This window comes from Naegleria lovaniensis (genome assembly GCF_003324165.1).
Source record: "Naegleria lovaniensis strain ATCC 30569 chromosome Unknown tig028, whole genome shotgun sequence".
In the NCBI taxonomy this organism is placed as follows: Eukaryota; Heterolobosea; class Eutetramitea; order Acrasida; family Naegleriidae; genus Naegleria; species Naegleria lovaniensis.
This window is the reverse complement of record NW_025407850.1, coordinates 359880-375096: the sequence shown is the minus strand read 5'-3', so window position 1 is coordinate 375096 and position 15217 is coordinate 359880. Positions and strand designations below refer to the sequence as shown.

The 15217-nt window shown below is 37.2% G+C and overlaps 10 protein-coding genes across 10 annotated transcripts; 5 read left to right on the top strand and 5 right to left on the bottom strand.

Moving 5' to 3' along the window:
- Window positions 1-15: 15 nt before the first annotated feature.
- C9374_006713 (uncharacterized protein) lies at window positions 16-444 on the bottom strand (the record flags this gene model as incomplete). Its single annotated transcript, XM_044696604.1, has 2 exons — window positions 16-102; window positions 178-444. 2 exons carry the CDS (start codon window positions 442-444, stop codon window positions 16-18), a joined length of 354 nt encoding a protein of 117 aa, XP_044546858.1.
- Window positions 445-534: 90 nt separating this feature from the next.
- On the top strand, window positions 535-1879 carry C9374_006712 (uncharacterized protein; the record flags this gene model as incomplete). The annotated part of the gene is made up of 2 exons (XM_044696603.1): window positions 535-1148; window positions 1201-1879. The coding sequence occupies 2 exons, from the start codon at window positions 535-537 to the stop codon at window positions 1877-1879; spliced, it is 1293 nt and encodes a 430-aa protein (XP_044546857.1).
- A 28-nt stretch (window positions 1880-1907) lies between these two features.
- Window positions 1908-4852, bottom strand: C9374_006711 (uncharacterized protein; the record flags this gene model as incomplete). Its single annotated transcript, XM_044696602.1, has 11 exons — window positions 1908-2182; window positions 2224-2524; window positions 2584-3141; window positions 3187-3582; window positions 3634-4071; window positions 4121-4172; window positions 4229-4258; window positions 4309-4357; window positions 4406-4511; window positions 4565-4732; window positions 4787-4852. 11 exons carry the CDS (start codon window positions 4850-4852, stop codon window positions 1908-1910), a joined length of 2439 nt encoding a protein of 812 aa, XP_044546856.1.
- Window positions 4853-5279: 427 nt separating this feature from the next.
- On the top strand, window positions 5280-6173 carry C9374_006710 (uncharacterized protein; the record flags this gene model as incomplete). Its single annotated transcript, XM_044696601.1, has 1 exon — window positions 5280-6173. The coding sequence occupies one exon, from the start codon at window positions 5280-5282 to the stop codon at window positions 6171-6173; it is 894 nt and encodes a 297-aa protein (XP_044546855.1).
- A 102-nt stretch (window positions 6174-6275) lies between these two features.
- Window positions 6276-7688, top strand: C9374_006709 (uncharacterized protein; the record flags this gene model as incomplete). The annotated part of the gene is made up of 2 exons (XM_044696599.1): window positions 6276-6643; window positions 6734-7688. 2 exons carry the CDS (start codon window positions 6276-6278, stop codon window positions 7686-7688), a joined length of 1323 nt encoding a protein of 440 aa, XP_044546854.1.
- A 187-nt stretch (window positions 7689-7875) lies between these two features.
- On the bottom strand, window positions 7876-8758 carry C9374_006708 (uncharacterized protein; the record flags this gene model as incomplete). The annotated part of the gene is made up of 2 exons (XM_044696598.1): window positions 7876-8439; window positions 8492-8758. The coding sequence occupies 2 exons, from the start codon at window positions 8756-8758 to the stop codon at window positions 7876-7878; spliced, it is 831 nt and encodes a 276-aa protein (XP_044546853.1).
- A 172-nt stretch (window positions 8759-8930) lies between these two features.
- Window positions 8931-10076, bottom strand: C9374_006707 (uncharacterized protein; the record flags this gene model as incomplete). The annotated part of the gene is made up of 3 exons (XM_044696597.1): window positions 8931-9360; window positions 9414-9667; window positions 9714-10076. The coding sequence occupies 3 exons, from the start codon at window positions 10074-10076 to the stop codon at window positions 8931-8933; spliced, it is 1047 nt and encodes a 348-aa protein (XP_044546852.1).
- Window positions 10077-10215: 139 nt separating this feature from the next.
- C9374_006706 (uncharacterized protein) lies at window positions 10216-10914 on the bottom strand (the record flags this gene model as incomplete). The annotated part of the gene is made up of 1 exon (XM_044696596.1): window positions 10216-10914. The coding sequence occupies one exon, from the start codon at window positions 10912-10914 to the stop codon at window positions 10216-10218; it is 699 nt and encodes a 232-aa protein (XP_044546851.1).
- Window positions 10915-11474: 560 nt separating this feature from the next.
- Window positions 11475-13391, top strand: C9374_006705 (uncharacterized protein; the record flags this gene model as incomplete). The annotated part of the gene is made up of 1 exon (XM_044696595.1): window positions 11475-13391. One exon carries the CDS (start codon window positions 11475-11477, stop codon window positions 13389-13391), a length of 1917 nt encoding a protein of 638 aa, XP_044546850.1.
- An 88-nt stretch (window positions 13392-13479) lies between these two features.
- On the top strand, window positions 13480-15178 carry C9374_006704 (uncharacterized protein; the record flags this gene model as incomplete). The annotated part of the gene is made up of 2 exons (XM_044696594.1): window positions 13480-13955; window positions 14002-15178. 2 exons carry the CDS (start codon window positions 13480-13482, stop codon window positions 15176-15178), a joined length of 1653 nt encoding a protein of 550 aa, XP_044546849.1.
- Between the last annotated feature and the right edge of the window lie 39 nt (window positions 15179-15217).

Here is a 15217-nt window from a genome sequence, read left to right as displayed (position 1 = left end):
TGAAATTCAATCGTTTCACTCATCAAAATTCTTAATTTTCCATTCCGTTTCTTTTTCTCCTTTTTCAACAGAGATTTCGAGAGACTTTTCATTCACCAGAATCTGAATGTTTTGGAACAAGTCAGAAACAGCAATATTTAAAATTGCACATCATCAGAATTAATAATTCACACCTACCATCATACATGCTTTTACATCCTCCCATTCGTTTCTACACCCATTCTCTAATCCCTTTCCTTTCAAAAACACATTCGTATACCAATCATTAAAACAAGACTTGTATGTTTCCTCCAGTTTGGGACATTCCTTTGTTAAATCCACATTAAATGTATGTTTTGTAACATTTCCTCTTGTTTCATCTCGATAACTTTCTTCTCTCTCCTTATAAAAAGATGAATCGCTTGTATTTTCCGATACGAATGATGAAGACTTGTTGGACAGCATTTTTATTTTGATTGAAAAAATAAAAAAATGAAAAAGCAACTCATCAGGCTGCTAGCTGGAAGGCTAAGTACCCATCATGACAAGAAGGGAATGTATGCTTTCGAAATGTTAATGAGAAGAGTTTCTATTCCAACAACATCTGTCGGAGCTGAACACATGACTATGAAGAATATTTTGGATAGTGGAAGCATTATGAGAGAATTCCATATTAATTATTTATTAAAGAGCACAAATACCAGCAATACAGCATCAACAACATCCTCGGAGCCTAATGATTCATCAAGTAAAACAGAAGGAAAGGATCAACAATCATCAAATACTATGGAAGAACGACCGTTAACAGAGGAAGAAATTAAGAGAAAAAAGAGAAAGAGAATTGCTTTAATTATTGCAGCAATAATTGCATCAATTGGTGGATTAATTACTCTCGCTCTTTATCGAACAATGCTAGAAGTTCAAAATCTTGCCGTTTTTTCAGAAATGATAGAAACTTTACACATGAATAATGATGCATCTGTGTTAAAAAACGCTATTTTTTCAATGGAGGAAGGCTTTAAAATTTTAGACAGTGCACAATTTTCTCCAGAACAAATACATACCTTAAAACAAATTTTTGGAGACTTTGATTCTGTCAAGTCCATCAAATTGTTAGGCCCAAATTGGATTGAACACATAGTCCATAGGCTTTATATTTTGTCCAAAGAGTAAGTCTTTAAGTTTTATGAACTCTATTGAAGAATTAGAAATTTTGAATAGTATTGCATCTTGGATTGACTTTCAAGTTTTTTTCAAAGAGTCCAGGATTTATTACTTCTTTCCAGTTGTTAATAAGGAAACAGGTTCAGTAGCTGTAATGAAAGTAGCATTACTTTTAGATGAACGACATATAGCAGAAATTCGACGACTAAGAGAAAAAACGAAGCGTGAAATGGAAGCCAAACAAAAGAAGGAAAAGGAAGAAAAACTTCAAAGACAAAAGAGACAGAAAATTAATGAGGAAAGAGCAAAGAAGGGAGAACCTCCACTTGAAGATGAGCCAGAAAAAGCTCCAGAATCTGTAGAAGAGAAATCAGAGGATAAACCAATTGAAGTTCCACCAATAGAAATAGAGAGCATTCATATCTGTGATGCTGCTCCCTTTGCTGAGGCATTTGACCAAAGCTTTTTTGCTCAACATGACAACCATCATTTATATGGATTGAAGGAGCTGTCCTATAGTTGGCCCTATGGAGCATCTTATACTGGAGGTAAATCAGAAGTGTTGATATTCCACAACCAAAATATTTCCAAAAAAGCGCCCGTATTGTTTAAATCATTTGGCTCCCTGAATGCTCCTTCAGCAAATTCAAAGCTTGGACACTTTTATTTTGAAAACCTAGAAAACCAACGAGTTAAGCTTGATACACGAACCATCTTAAGTGGAAATACACGTTAATCCTTTGAAGGTGGTTACGATTAGTCATTCATCTCTTTATTGACAAGTACGAAGACTCAACATGACTTGATAAAAACGACTGTTTCATAAAATCGTCAATATTCTTTGAAATTTGGGAAACAGCATCATTGATATAGGACTTGTAAAACTCGAATTCTTCTGGAGAAGCCTTGTCAAGCTTTGACAAGATTTGTAAAAACCTTTGTAAATTGTTTTTAGATTGATTTAAAGTACTAAAAAGTTTTCCTTCTACGTTTCTAAGCTCCGAAATGCGATCACAAATGTTCTTCCAATAAGGGTCGTCTGACATAGATGTAAGATCAAGCAATGAATGAAAAACGTACCTTGATGGTTTGCAGAATCAAGAATACAGTTTTTGATGAATTCTGAAGTATCGTTCAATGAATCATTTGAGCTTTCCTTTTCTGTGACTGATGCGGCAGGTCCATCACCTATAGAAGTACATAGTTTCTCTATGAATTGTCTTGTTTGTTCAATAAACTCATTTTGAGAATCTCGAATTGTTTCCTCCAAAGCCTCCGTACATCCTTCAATCAATCCCTTTGATTCTTCTACAATTACATGTAAATATTCTGAGTCACGAAGAGTTTCGTTTAAATACTCTTGCATCATCTCTATTAAGCTCTCACGGAACGAGGAAATTCCAAAAGTTAAGTTTCTATGAGTTTCCTCGCTCTTCTTACCGAATTCATGAACAAGTTGGATTTTAATCTCTGCTTTGCCTTCGGTATGGCTCCCTGTCTTAGGTGGGTTAGTTTGGTGTTGTCTTGGACTTCAACAGCTTTGCTCTCCTCCAGTTGTTTTAGTCTCTCCTCTCTTTCTTTAAGTTGCATGTGTAGGTGCTGCAGCTCTGTCGTTTTTTCGTCTAATTCGTCTTTAACAATCTTAATGTCTCTCAAAAATAGCATCTTCGTCCTTTCAAGTTCTTGAGACTGCATTTTCACAGATGTTTCCATAAGCTTCAGTCTCTCCTTAATATCTAGACTGTACTCTTCACCTTCATATTTAACAGGAATAGAGTGAAGCCAGTTGTGATACTCTTCTAGCTCTTTTTCTCTTCCTTTTTGATCCTTTTCAATTTCCTCTAAAGCCTCCAGTTTCTTGTGCATTCTTGCATGTATATTGACATCAACAGAACCCAATGAAGGTATAGACCCAATTCCATGGTTATTAATAAAATCACGAAGCTGCTTATTCTCCTCTCTGAGTTTGGAGTTTTCCTCTATCAGGCTTTTCACTCTCTTTGTTTGTTAGTCTTTAGCTAACAATTATTGAGCCATACTTACAGATGAAGCCTTTGAATGTTGTTCAACGCTTTGTCGTAATCTCTCTATCTCTTTTTCGTATCGTCTTATAAGGACAGAGTCGTCAACCACCTCATTAACCTTTGCATTGAGCTCGACCCTCTTTGCTCGGTCTGCAAATTTTAAAGTAGAATGAGATTCATCGTATGCGAGAACGGATGACGAAACTGTCGCAACAAACACTGTTTTGGTATTTCCTCCAAGCGAATCCTGCAACAATCTTGTTAGTTTTGAATCTCTGAAAGGAATATGACTTCTATTCGATTGCATAAGAGCAGAAATACAATTTCCCAAGGTGGATAAGCTTTGATTAATTGATGTCAACTCTTGAATCCGTTTTTCTCCCATTTTTGATGAGTAAATTGTATTCCATTTTTCCTACACATTACTATGCTCAATAACAATCCCAGACCCGCAATCAATACTTACACTACCAGCCAAATCGACTAAATTAAGCTTTGAAACTTTTACAATGGCCTCCTCTGGACTTGATGGGTTCAAAGGTTCTTGTTCAATGAACATTTGAAAAATGGTGTGAGATCTTGACGATCGCTCGTTCATATCAGTCGACGCCATACTCCTGTTTTTTGCACCTCGTTCCATCAATGCAAAAATCTCTTCTTCTTTTGTTACACAAACTGTAGTCAAATCTTGAACATAGACACCTTTCTTTCTATCCTCTCGAATATCTAAGTGACTAATTTTGTCATTATAGTTAAGCAAATCAAAAATCTTTTCATTATAAATTTCAAGGTAAGAGCAATATACTCTGTACCTTGTTGTCTTTTTTGTTTTCCTTATTGTTGATAAAATGTGCTCCACTGATCTTGGTATTATTCCTCTATTTTCTTGCATGGTTATTTTTCTCTGTCATGAAATAAATTTGTTGTCGCTGTGGAGTCAATCAAATACATACCATAGCATCATCGCCTGATAGGTCTTCAGAGCTAAAATCAATGCCCATCATTCTAAACAAAAAGGTCAACAGGTTTCGTAAATGTAAAAGCTCTTCACATGTACATACGTAAATGTTTTTCCAGTACCTGTTTGGCCACTAAAGCAAGAAAGCTCTAGAATGATGAAATTGAGGTCGTGGACACTTACTAAGCAAAAATTGTTCCGTTATATCCTTGTGTCACTGCATCAATTGTGTCTATTCGAAATCATGATGTATACGATACGAACTTGATTACAAACATACCTTTTACAACGTCATATAGCTCTTGCTGAGTTGTTTCTTTGGGGAATACTCTATCAAAAAACATTTCAGATCTTGATTTTCCCTTTCTTATTACAACAGTACTCTCCTTTAGTTTAAGGTTGATTTCATGCTTGGCAGTTGCTCTCATTCCGTACTTACATCTACAACTGATATTGATTCTTCATGATCTTTCTCATAATCAAGCTGTGGTCTCACTCTAATTGCTACCTTGATATTCTCTCGATTCTCCGACGATGAAGATTGTACTCTCTTTGAACTGGATTTCTTCATGACTTTCTCCAATACTGAAGTTCCACCATCAACAATCTTAAATGAAGGATGAGAGCAGATATAAGTGTTCATGCTCAAGCCTACACTTACTTTTGAAATCGTGTTCACCGATGATAAGCTGTCATTGAGGGACAACCCTGAAGAGAGATTTCGCATTTTCTAATTTTTTTAAATTTGAATGGCGGGTTGGGTTTCTGCAACTCCTTCGGAACGTGTACCATTTGATGATGATGAATACTGAGCCTATTTTCAACCGCTTGGTATATCACGTCGACACAAAATGATGGAATGTGCTGCACATTGATTTTCTCTTGAAAATCTTTGTGATTATCATCTCCATGTTTTATGCTTCAATTGGCTTGTAACATTTTTTTGAAAACTGTGGACAGGGGCAGGATTTGATGGGTCGACCATGCACAACCTCCCCACAAAACTTTCATTGTAAAATATGAGTGTGCATTTTTGAAAAATTTCGTCGAAAAAAATAACGCCACAACCAATGTATGTATTTTCAGTTTGAAAAAAACATTCATCAATAATCATCCCTAACTTGTACATTTGAATATATCACATATTAGACACCATGGTCTTTGTTAAAATCCAAAAAACCAAGGCTTACTTCAAGAGATATCAAGTCAAGTTCCGTCGTAGAAGAGAAGGAAAGACTGACTACAGAGCCAGACAAAAGTTGATCACTCAAGACAAGACCAAGTACAACACACCAAAGTACAGATTCGTTGTCAGAGTTACCAACAAGGATATCATCTGCCAAATTGTTGCTGCTAAATTGAAGGGAGATGAAGTCGTTTGCTCTGCCTATGCTCACGAACTCACCAGATATGGCATGCCAGTGGGTCACACCAACTATGCTGCTGCCTATGCTACAGGTCTCTTGCTCGCCAGAAGATTGTTGAAGAAGGTTGGTTTGGATACCAGATATGCTGGTAAGACTGAAACTGATGGTTCAGTCTTCTTGGTCGAACAAGCTGAAGGTGCTCCAAGACCATTCAAGGCTTACCTCGATGTTGGTTTGGTTAGAACAACCACTGGTAACCGTGTTTTCGGTGCTTTGAAGGGAGCTTGTGATGGTGGTTTGTATATTCCACACAGCAATCAAAGATTCCCAGGTTTCAATAAGGAAGATGAGTCCTACAATGCTACCGTCCACCGTGAAAGAATTTATGGTATCCACGTCGGAAAGTACATGAAGGAATTGAAGGGATCCAACGAGGAGGAATTCAAGGCCCGTTTCTCACTTTTCATTAAGAATGGAATTACTGCTGAGAACATTGAATCCAAGTACAAGCAATTGCATGCTGCTATCAGAAAGAATCCAGATGCCGTCAAGAGCACCAAGACTGCTCCAGCTGTTCAAAAGCGTTTCAACAGAGAGAAGTTGGACCTCAAGTCAAGAAAGCAAAGAGTCGAATCAAAGAAGGCCAAGCTCATCGAAAAACTCAAGAACGTTCAAGAATAAATCACTTCCCAAACTAATAATTTCAAATTTGAGCTAATTACTTGCTGTCGAATTGCCGAATGATCGCTGACATTTGCTACCCACAATTTTCAAATACAAAAAATGCACCTGTCCAGAGACTTTTCGAAACGATCCACTCTCGACATCAAGTCTCTTCTGTTCAAAACCAAGTTCCGAACGTTTCTATTGTTGTTGTGGCTGTTGTTCTTTCTCTATTGTGGATATTATTATTTTTTATTGTCATCCATAACTACTTCCGACAAGAAGAGACTGCAAATTCAGTCCGAAAACAATCGGGATAGCAGATCTACACGTGAGGAACAAGTAACAAACAAAGACAACAAATTTAAAACTGAAAACCCTACAGTACAACAACCTGCATTGTCTGATTCATCAAACGTGATTCCGATCGTTATTTTTACCTATCAACGAGCTGAATATTTGAGAGAGTGTATTGAAACGTTACTTAGGTAAGATTTCATTCCTTGGAGGGTTGTACAATTCATATCAATTTATGTTCGATTTTTTCATTTATTAATGGCTGATTTCAACGACCACAGATATATCCCAAACAAAGGTTTCCATATTTATGTGTCACAAGATGGGTTTGACGAAAAAGTAAAGGAAACTGTCGACAGCTTTGGAGATAAAATTAAAAAACATTTCCAAAGAGAGAGAAATGTCATTATTCCAGACAAAGTTTCAAATGTTGTAGCCTACTACTCTATTGCTCAACATTATAAATTTGGAATTGATCATGTATTTGCAGAAGACGTAAATTACGATCGAATTATAATCATGGAGGAAGATTTAAGAGTTGCTCCCGACTTCTTCGAGTATTTTACATACATGTCACCTTTGTTGAATATGGATACATCTTTATTTTGCATTTCTGCATGGAATGATAATGGTATGAAAGGATTTGTAAAAGATCCTGCTAAGTTCTATAGAAGTGATTTCTTTCCTGGCCTAGGATGGATGATGAGACGAAAATTGTGGGAAGATGATTTTGGGCCAAAATGGCCACTTGGATTTTGGGATGACTGGATTAGAGAAGGTGTCAATAGAAAGGGAAGAGCTTGTGTTCGTCCTGAAATATCTAGGACCTATACATTTGGATTCAAAGGAGGAGCAAGTTCGAACCAATTTGCAAATTATTTGTCTGATATTGTTCTTAACACAGAATCTGTGGATTGGAACAAGATTGACATCAACTCACTTGTGAAAAGTAACTATGATGAAGAGTTTATTAAGGAAGTTAAATCATCTACATTAATCAAGTTCAATGAAATTGGAGCAAGAGAAAATGAGAAAATTAGATTGGAATATAGCACTAGTGATGAGTATATGCGCATTGCCAGAGAGGTTGGAATCATGGCAGATGTGAAAGCTGGTGTTCCTAGAGGTGCTTATTTGGGTACAGTCACTGTTAGACTGCGATCCAATACTTTATACATCACAACTCCATCATTTGCACCTCAAACATACACGAATTTACCACCATACAAAATTTAATCTTTCTTATCATAGAGATGTTGTGTGAGAGCCAAACTCGTAGAGCACCGTTTTGCCCTCAAGTAGTTGTATATCGTAGTATTTTCTGCGTGCTGTTTTGAGATGCATTCCTTAATTATCTTCTCATATGCATTTCTTTCTTCAGAGTCTTGCTTGGCTACATTTTTGACTTTCTCTCTTTCTTTGACTAGAGTAATGTCATGATCAGTAATAACCATTGATCAAAAATAGAGAAATAAAACTTACAAAATGCGTAGGTAAGTACTTCCTTGTTATCCTTAGGTTTGGCATCCACAGACACCTTAATGGTTGGCTTGGCGTTTTCTGGTATAAACCCGCCTCCTCTTATTGGCTCTGCCTTTGAAACTCCTACGTATTTGGGGCTTGGAATTCGTTTCTTTGTGTCTCGAATTTCGTATTCCTTTGCTTCTCTATTTTCAATTAGTATTTTTTTCCTCTCTGGTTTGGAATTGATATGTTTTGAAGAGGCTCCTGCTATATCCGGATCCATGATGGGGTTTACCCTTGCTTTTCCTGAACGTAGTGCTTGTTGATCTTGCTCAATGGTTGTTTGAGTTGGGTTATGAACAATTTTCTTACTAAATAAAGGTTTTTCTTTTGAAGTTATTTTCCCAGCTGTCTCAAAATCGATTGACTGACCTCTAGCCCATATCGGAGTTACTATTTTTCTTCTGTGTTGTTTCTCTTCTTTCGGTTTTGGTTCTTCGATGTGTTTTTTCGTTGCGTGTATCTAGATGGGAGAAAAAACGTTCTGGTTTGATTGTCAAGATCAAGTTACTTACGAACACGGGACCATTGAAGGCTGTTGGACAAAGATCAATATTGCTGTCGTAGCTTGGTACATTCCGAATTTGTTCAGATGAATTTCTTAGAAGACTTGAGAGCGTGTCCTTATTCTTTTGAGGGTCTCTACGCTTTACATGGTGCGAGGAACTCTGCGTCGGATTTATAAGAGTATTGAATATTCCAGATGAATCATTCTTGGCTGAAGGTTTTTTAATAGGAATTTGGTATTCCTTTCCTTCTTTATGCGATGGAAGCTCAAGCATAATTGATTTTAAAAACTCAATTTCGCTTCAATGCTATTGAACTGATGCTATCAGTTCGATGGATCTACGGAGGGTGGCTCGCGGGAAAATTTTTTTGAGGTGAAACATTTGTTTAATCACAAAATCTCGCTCCCCTAATCAACACCTGTTGAAGGGATGGTGTTGAAAAGAGTCAGTCCTTGAAGAATACATTGTACCTTAGCGAGAAGGGACTTCCAGATAAGTCCCCAAGGTTCAGTGAATCGTCATTGTTGCTTGAGGAAGGATTAGACACCACCTTATCAAACTTGGGGAGAGTAAAACTGTCTTCGGCAAGACCCAACAACGGAGAATTATCCTTTAGAACTGTCTTTGTTTGATCGTAAGCGATGTCTTGTGCAGATGGTGACCGAGCATGAATTGGAGACCTTTCCACTAATTGTGACGTTAAACTGTCCACTATGGATACAGCTTTATAGCTGTCGTTGAGACTGTCATGCATTGATAAATCCAGCAATTCCATCTGGTTTGATCCATACATTTTGAGCGAGGAGGAAACAATTTCCTCGCTAATTTTTCCTACTTCTTCAGTCACGAACTGTTCGTACTGTGTTTTGTAAGATCTAGACAAGCGTATGAGAGTTCAAGATATTGATTAGGATATTACTCCACTTACTTTTTCTTAGATTGAGTCAATAGTTCTTGTTGCAACAGCTGTTTATACTTGGACGATTTCGTGGTTTTCTCTTTTGCTCGCTTCTGTTCCACTACCTGAGAGGATGACGACGCTTGCTCGATTCGAACAGACTCGAGGTCTTGTGTTGGTTCTTCATTTTCGTCGGTGGTGGAAGTGTTGCTTCTGTTGGTTTGATTGGACACGAGTTTCGACGACCTTCCTTTCTTCATGAGAAGAGACTTCTCTTGAATGAACTATCAAATTACTGAGTGATTCAATACCCATTCTTGAAAAACCTACATTTGTAATATCTTGTAACGATTTTCTCTTTTGCTTCTGCTCTTTCTTGGATTCCAATTCAAAATCATCGCTCGGATCCTTGTCATAGTCTTTTTGCTTTTTCTTTTTCTTCTTTTTAGACGAAGAAGAAATATCGCTTGTGGCTTTCTTTCTCTTCTTTGACGAAGACTCGGTAAGATTCAGTTTCATCTCCCCAACGTTCGCGTTCAAGGCTATACCTTCTATCAACGAGTCATCATGAATTCCTCGTTGGGAAGAAAGCTCCTCTAAATTGCTGGGTTCAGAGGCCTCTTCAGGAAGGCCTGATCGAGTTCCCTTAACTCTCTTCTTGAAAGCCTCAATTCTATTTGATGGTTTGCTCATATTTTTTGTCGTAGTCAACTGAGGCGTTGCTTGATCTACATGGCCAACCATCACCATTTACTATGACCACAAAGCCCATCAATTATTGCTTTCGCTTGATCCATTTGAGCCATCAACACAACTACCCAACTCTTTATTCTTACTTCATTTTAGGAGGAGGGACAAGCGGATTGTGCCTTGGTTTTGGTGGTTTGAGTGCTTTGACTGCATTGATGAGCTCTTCAAAATTAAATCTTGATGGCTCCTTGTTAAAAACTTCTACGAATGTATGATAAAGATTGTCATCAAGGTAAAATTTGTACATAAATCGTGCAAGATCTCTTCCTTCAGCCTTATTAATGTGTGTATCGTTTGTTTCTCCTCTCATTAGCACAATTCCTTTTGTTTGAGCAAATTCAGTAAAATGGGTTAAAGACATTTGAGGAGATGCCCATTCTCCCTTTGCTTTGAATTCTCTCATTGATGTAAATAAAACATGTTCGGTCTGAAATTGCAAAACAACAGTTTGAAATCCAATGTTTTTAAACACAGGTAAGACAAACATTGGACAATCTTTTGAACGGTGTTTGAGAACTTGATATTGTGTATATGGGACTGTTTCTGCTAGAATTAACGGGTTCATTTCGTGATGATCTTTCCATATTTGAGTAATTGCTTCAGGTGTTTCTCTCTCCAACAACGGTACTTTCACAATTTGGTCAAGAGATTTTGGTCCCGGTAAAACAAATCTTCTATTTTCTCTTGTTTGAAAATAATTATATTTTAATAAAGTTCGGATGCATGATGATGTTGTGGTTAATATTTTAGAGCGAGTCAGAACAGAAGTTGACTTTAACATTTTTTCTGAGGTGCAAGCGCTATTTTGATACAAAATTCAAAAAACTAATCAGAGAAGTGATGAATATTTTACCAACATGATGAACTTTTATGTGAAGGTGATATAGCTCAGTCGGTAGAGCGTTGGTCTAATAAGCCATTGGTCGTCGGTTCAATCCCGACTATCACCAAATAATTTTAAGTTTTTTTTGCTGATTGCAAAGCGCAGGATTCACCTTGTATGAAAGGGAAAATAACTGAAAAAGCTCATCCGTCAATGATAGCAGCAATCAACGAGCTTTTTCGCTGTCAAGCGCCACTTTCTCTTTGTAACGATCCTGAAAAAAATAGGCCACTTTTTTTTGTGTAGGTATCGTTGTTGTTGGTGCTCAAAAACAAACCACCTGTTCTCATCATCCTCGTCATCACACAGTGATTGTATACACTATCATCATCGAATCAACGAGCCTATTCCATTTAATATTATCCATCCCAAATATATTATTTATATATTTTGATTGATTGGAAAACACTTTTGTCATACGGAACCTACAACAACAACCACCATCACTGTACATAAAAATGTCTGAACACAATGATGAATTCTTTGATGAAGAAGAAGAAGAGTTGCACGAAAATGAATCCTTCACAAGTATTTGGGATCTTGTTCCTGGATATACACAATCACCACTAGATTCCATGCTTGAAAACGAGGATAGTACCACACTAGAACAGGTTCTCGACGAAGATACTCTCATTCAAGAGCTGAAATCGGCTAACCACAAAGTCATTGCTTTCTTGAGCAAGGATGAGAATGTTGCCAAGTTGATTCAATACATCAGTCAAGAAGAATATCTTCAACCAGGTCAAACACTTACCTCATCTGATCTCGAAAAAGAAGAAGAAGAGACACTCAAAAGAACTTACAAATATCCATTCATCACATCTGAAATATTTAACTGTGATATTGAAGAAATTGTACTTCCAATTGTAAAATCGAAAGAAAAGACAATCGCTCTCTTCTCATACCTCCAAAACAAAGATGAAAGCAGAACACCAAAGAATCCATCACTCTCCCAATACTTTGTGAAGGCTGTCTCCAACCTTTTACAAAAGTACTACAAGGAGATTGTCGATGCATTGATGGATAAACATTCCACAGATTTCAACATTTTGAAGACCTTTTTCACAGACCATATCGGGTTGTGTGATATGGATACACTAGTGTTGAAGGTATTAGGATTTGAGACATCCGATGACAGCTTTGATCAAGACGGATTTGGAGCTTTTGCTACACAACAACGTATTCGTGAGTTGTTCCTCATGAAACAACGAGGAAACGATCAAGATCTTCAACAAAAGAGAAAACAAGTTAGAGAATGGGCTATTAACAATAATTTCTTTAACTTGGTTTTGACCAAACTTGAGCAAAGTCTTGACAATGAAGAAGTTCAACGGAATGTCTTTAGTCTCCTCTCTCAAATTGTGGAAAAGGGATACAGCAACGGAAACGAGTTAACAATGGAGTTGTTATCTGAACAACATTTGAATACTATTTTAGATATCATGTTCAAAAACACTTCTTCAACGATATTGGTTCATGGAATACCATTCCTTCGTGTGGTCATATCTGCCAATGAAGAATCAGATGATTCTGATGGTGACACACTTTCCGAAGATGATGAAGGAACTTCCAATAAGCACTCTAATCACTCAGCAATTCTTTCCAAAGTTCTTCCAACCATTCTTTCCCGTACAAAACAATTCCTTTCTCTTCTCAATGATTCCGAGTTTGTTTCAAGAATTTCTAAACTTGAGCTTTCTCATGCACTCTTGGATCCGCCACTAGGTGAGACTAGATTGAAGGTGGTTGAACACTTGCTTACAATTTTCAAAGTTACACAAAACAATCCTGATTATCAAAAGGAATTGGTTTCTCTAGGCGTTATGGGAGTTTTGATTGATTTGTTCTTCACCTACGAATACAATTCCATGCTACATGTTCTTGTTTTTGAAATGGTTAAGATTGTCATGACTGGCACTAACACTGAGATGAAATTAAGTCTTCTACAAGATACAGAATTGTGTCAAAAGATCTTGAAGGCCATTGAAAAGAACAAGGCCAAACTCCAAGAGGCAAAAGGCTCAAGTTTAGGTTATATGGGCTTCCTTGTCGAAATTTCTAATTTACTCAAAAAGACAGGAGATGCAAACACAGAAGTATCAAAGTTTTTATCAGGAGTTGAAGGATGGAAGGAGTATACCACTGGATTTTTACAAGAACGAAACTTGCAGAACGAAAAACAATTAGGAGGTCCTGTTCCAATTGGTACCTTTGGAGCTGCAAGCTATATGGGTGAGGAAGATGACGACGATGATTATGGATATGATGAAGAGGATAGTTCAGATTCTGATGAAGAAGTCATTGTCAGAAGATCAACCGAAGATTCTGACTCTGACGAAGATGAGGACGGTGAGGTTGTCAGAAGGCACTATTAGAATTGTGACGCTCGAATAATACTGTTTATTTAAATTCAAATAAATTGTTTTATTATTAAAAAACAACCCGCCAACAACTACAAAAAAAATGCAAGAAGACACCTATGTCACAACAAGTGACTTGAAAAAAGATTATATGGCTTTCGTTTTCATGTGCGATCAACAACCAAAAGAGGAATTGATATACGGAATTCATCACTTTATTGAAGGAAAGCAAGAACAAGCACTTTTGGAAGACGATCACGAATTTAAAACTCCACAACAAACACCTAGGGAATATCAAGGAGTTTCCGATGATGATGAAACGAATGATAGCATTCCTCTTAGCAAAAACATTGATTCAAGACCTGTTTCACGAAAGCAAGAGCTGTCGGAAACGGACAAACGAAATAATGTTGTAAAAAGAATGCAAGTTGAAAGCTTTTCGGATTTGGACGAATCAGATGCATCAAAAATTCAGACCGAAGTGGTGGTGCATCGATCTTTTCCAAGGTTGGATATTATAGATATTACTGCTTTAGCAAAAGCTATTTCATTTGTACCTTTCGATTTTGTCAAACTTACGTATGTTTTTCGTTGGATGCGGGTTCTTGATTACATTGATTTTTAGATTAATATCTTGCGGACTGACTGAGAAAGCCATCAAAGCTCTTGGAATGGCTCTCACTCATAAGAAGACCCTTCGATTTTTAAGTTTGGAAATGAATCCTCTAACTACAATGAATCAAGAAAAGGACGAAATCCTTTTGGACCGTCATCCAGCTGTTCAAAAGTTGTTCAATTCCATTTCTCCAAAATTTGAAAACACAGATGAAGACACTAACGACAAGACAAAAAAGAAGACAGTAAAAAAGGACAAACCAAAAGGTGACGAGACCAGACCGGAGATACAACAACTTTTGGAAAGATATTGTGGCCCCAATTCCAGTCCTTTTGCTCCGTTATTCATGACAAGCGCCAAATATTTGTCACTTAGGGGAAACAACTTAAATGATAACGATGCTCTCAGTATTGCAGAGTTGTTAAAAGACGACGGTGAAATATTCTCCTTAAATTTATGGGGAAATTCTATTACAGACGTTGGAGGCGTAGCCTTGGCTAAAAGTTTGAGGACCAATCAAAAACTGCTCTCCATAAGCTTGGCCATGAATCGAATTGGTGACGACACTGTGATGGAAATTTGTAGATCCATGAGCGCAAAAGATATTTTCACAGAAGAAGAATTCTTAACATTGAGAGAACAATCATACACGAGCTTTTACGGATATTTAAACATTCCCAAAGATCCAAACACGAATGCATACATTCTCCCTGCTCTTCCACCACATTTATTGCCACCCGTCGATGATAAAAAGAAAAAACCAGCTGCCTCTACGAAACCGCCTTCAAAGGGCTCCAGTATCGAGAAGGATGTCATTCCTTGGGACAACAACTCTATACGTCATGTGTATGAAACACCCAAGTCGACTTCACCTCCATCGACAGCCAAAAACACCAAAGGAGCAAAAACTAATCCAACTCCATCGCCTCCGCCACAAACTGAAGTAGAACCACAACCACCAAAACCCTTGTATCGAGTTCCTGGAAACACCATTTTAAGAAATATTAATTTAAGTGCCAATGCCAATGTGAGTGACGAAGGAGCTCAATATTTTGTGGAAGCCATTGAAAATAATTCGAATATTTGCAGAATTTCACTGAGTGATACCTCCGTTTCAGATGTTGTGTTTGATCAGATTGTTAGCAAATTACTTTCGTGCAAACAAGATGAAATTAACGAAAATTAAAGATGACAGAATATTAGAATGCCCCAAAAATTGTTGCAA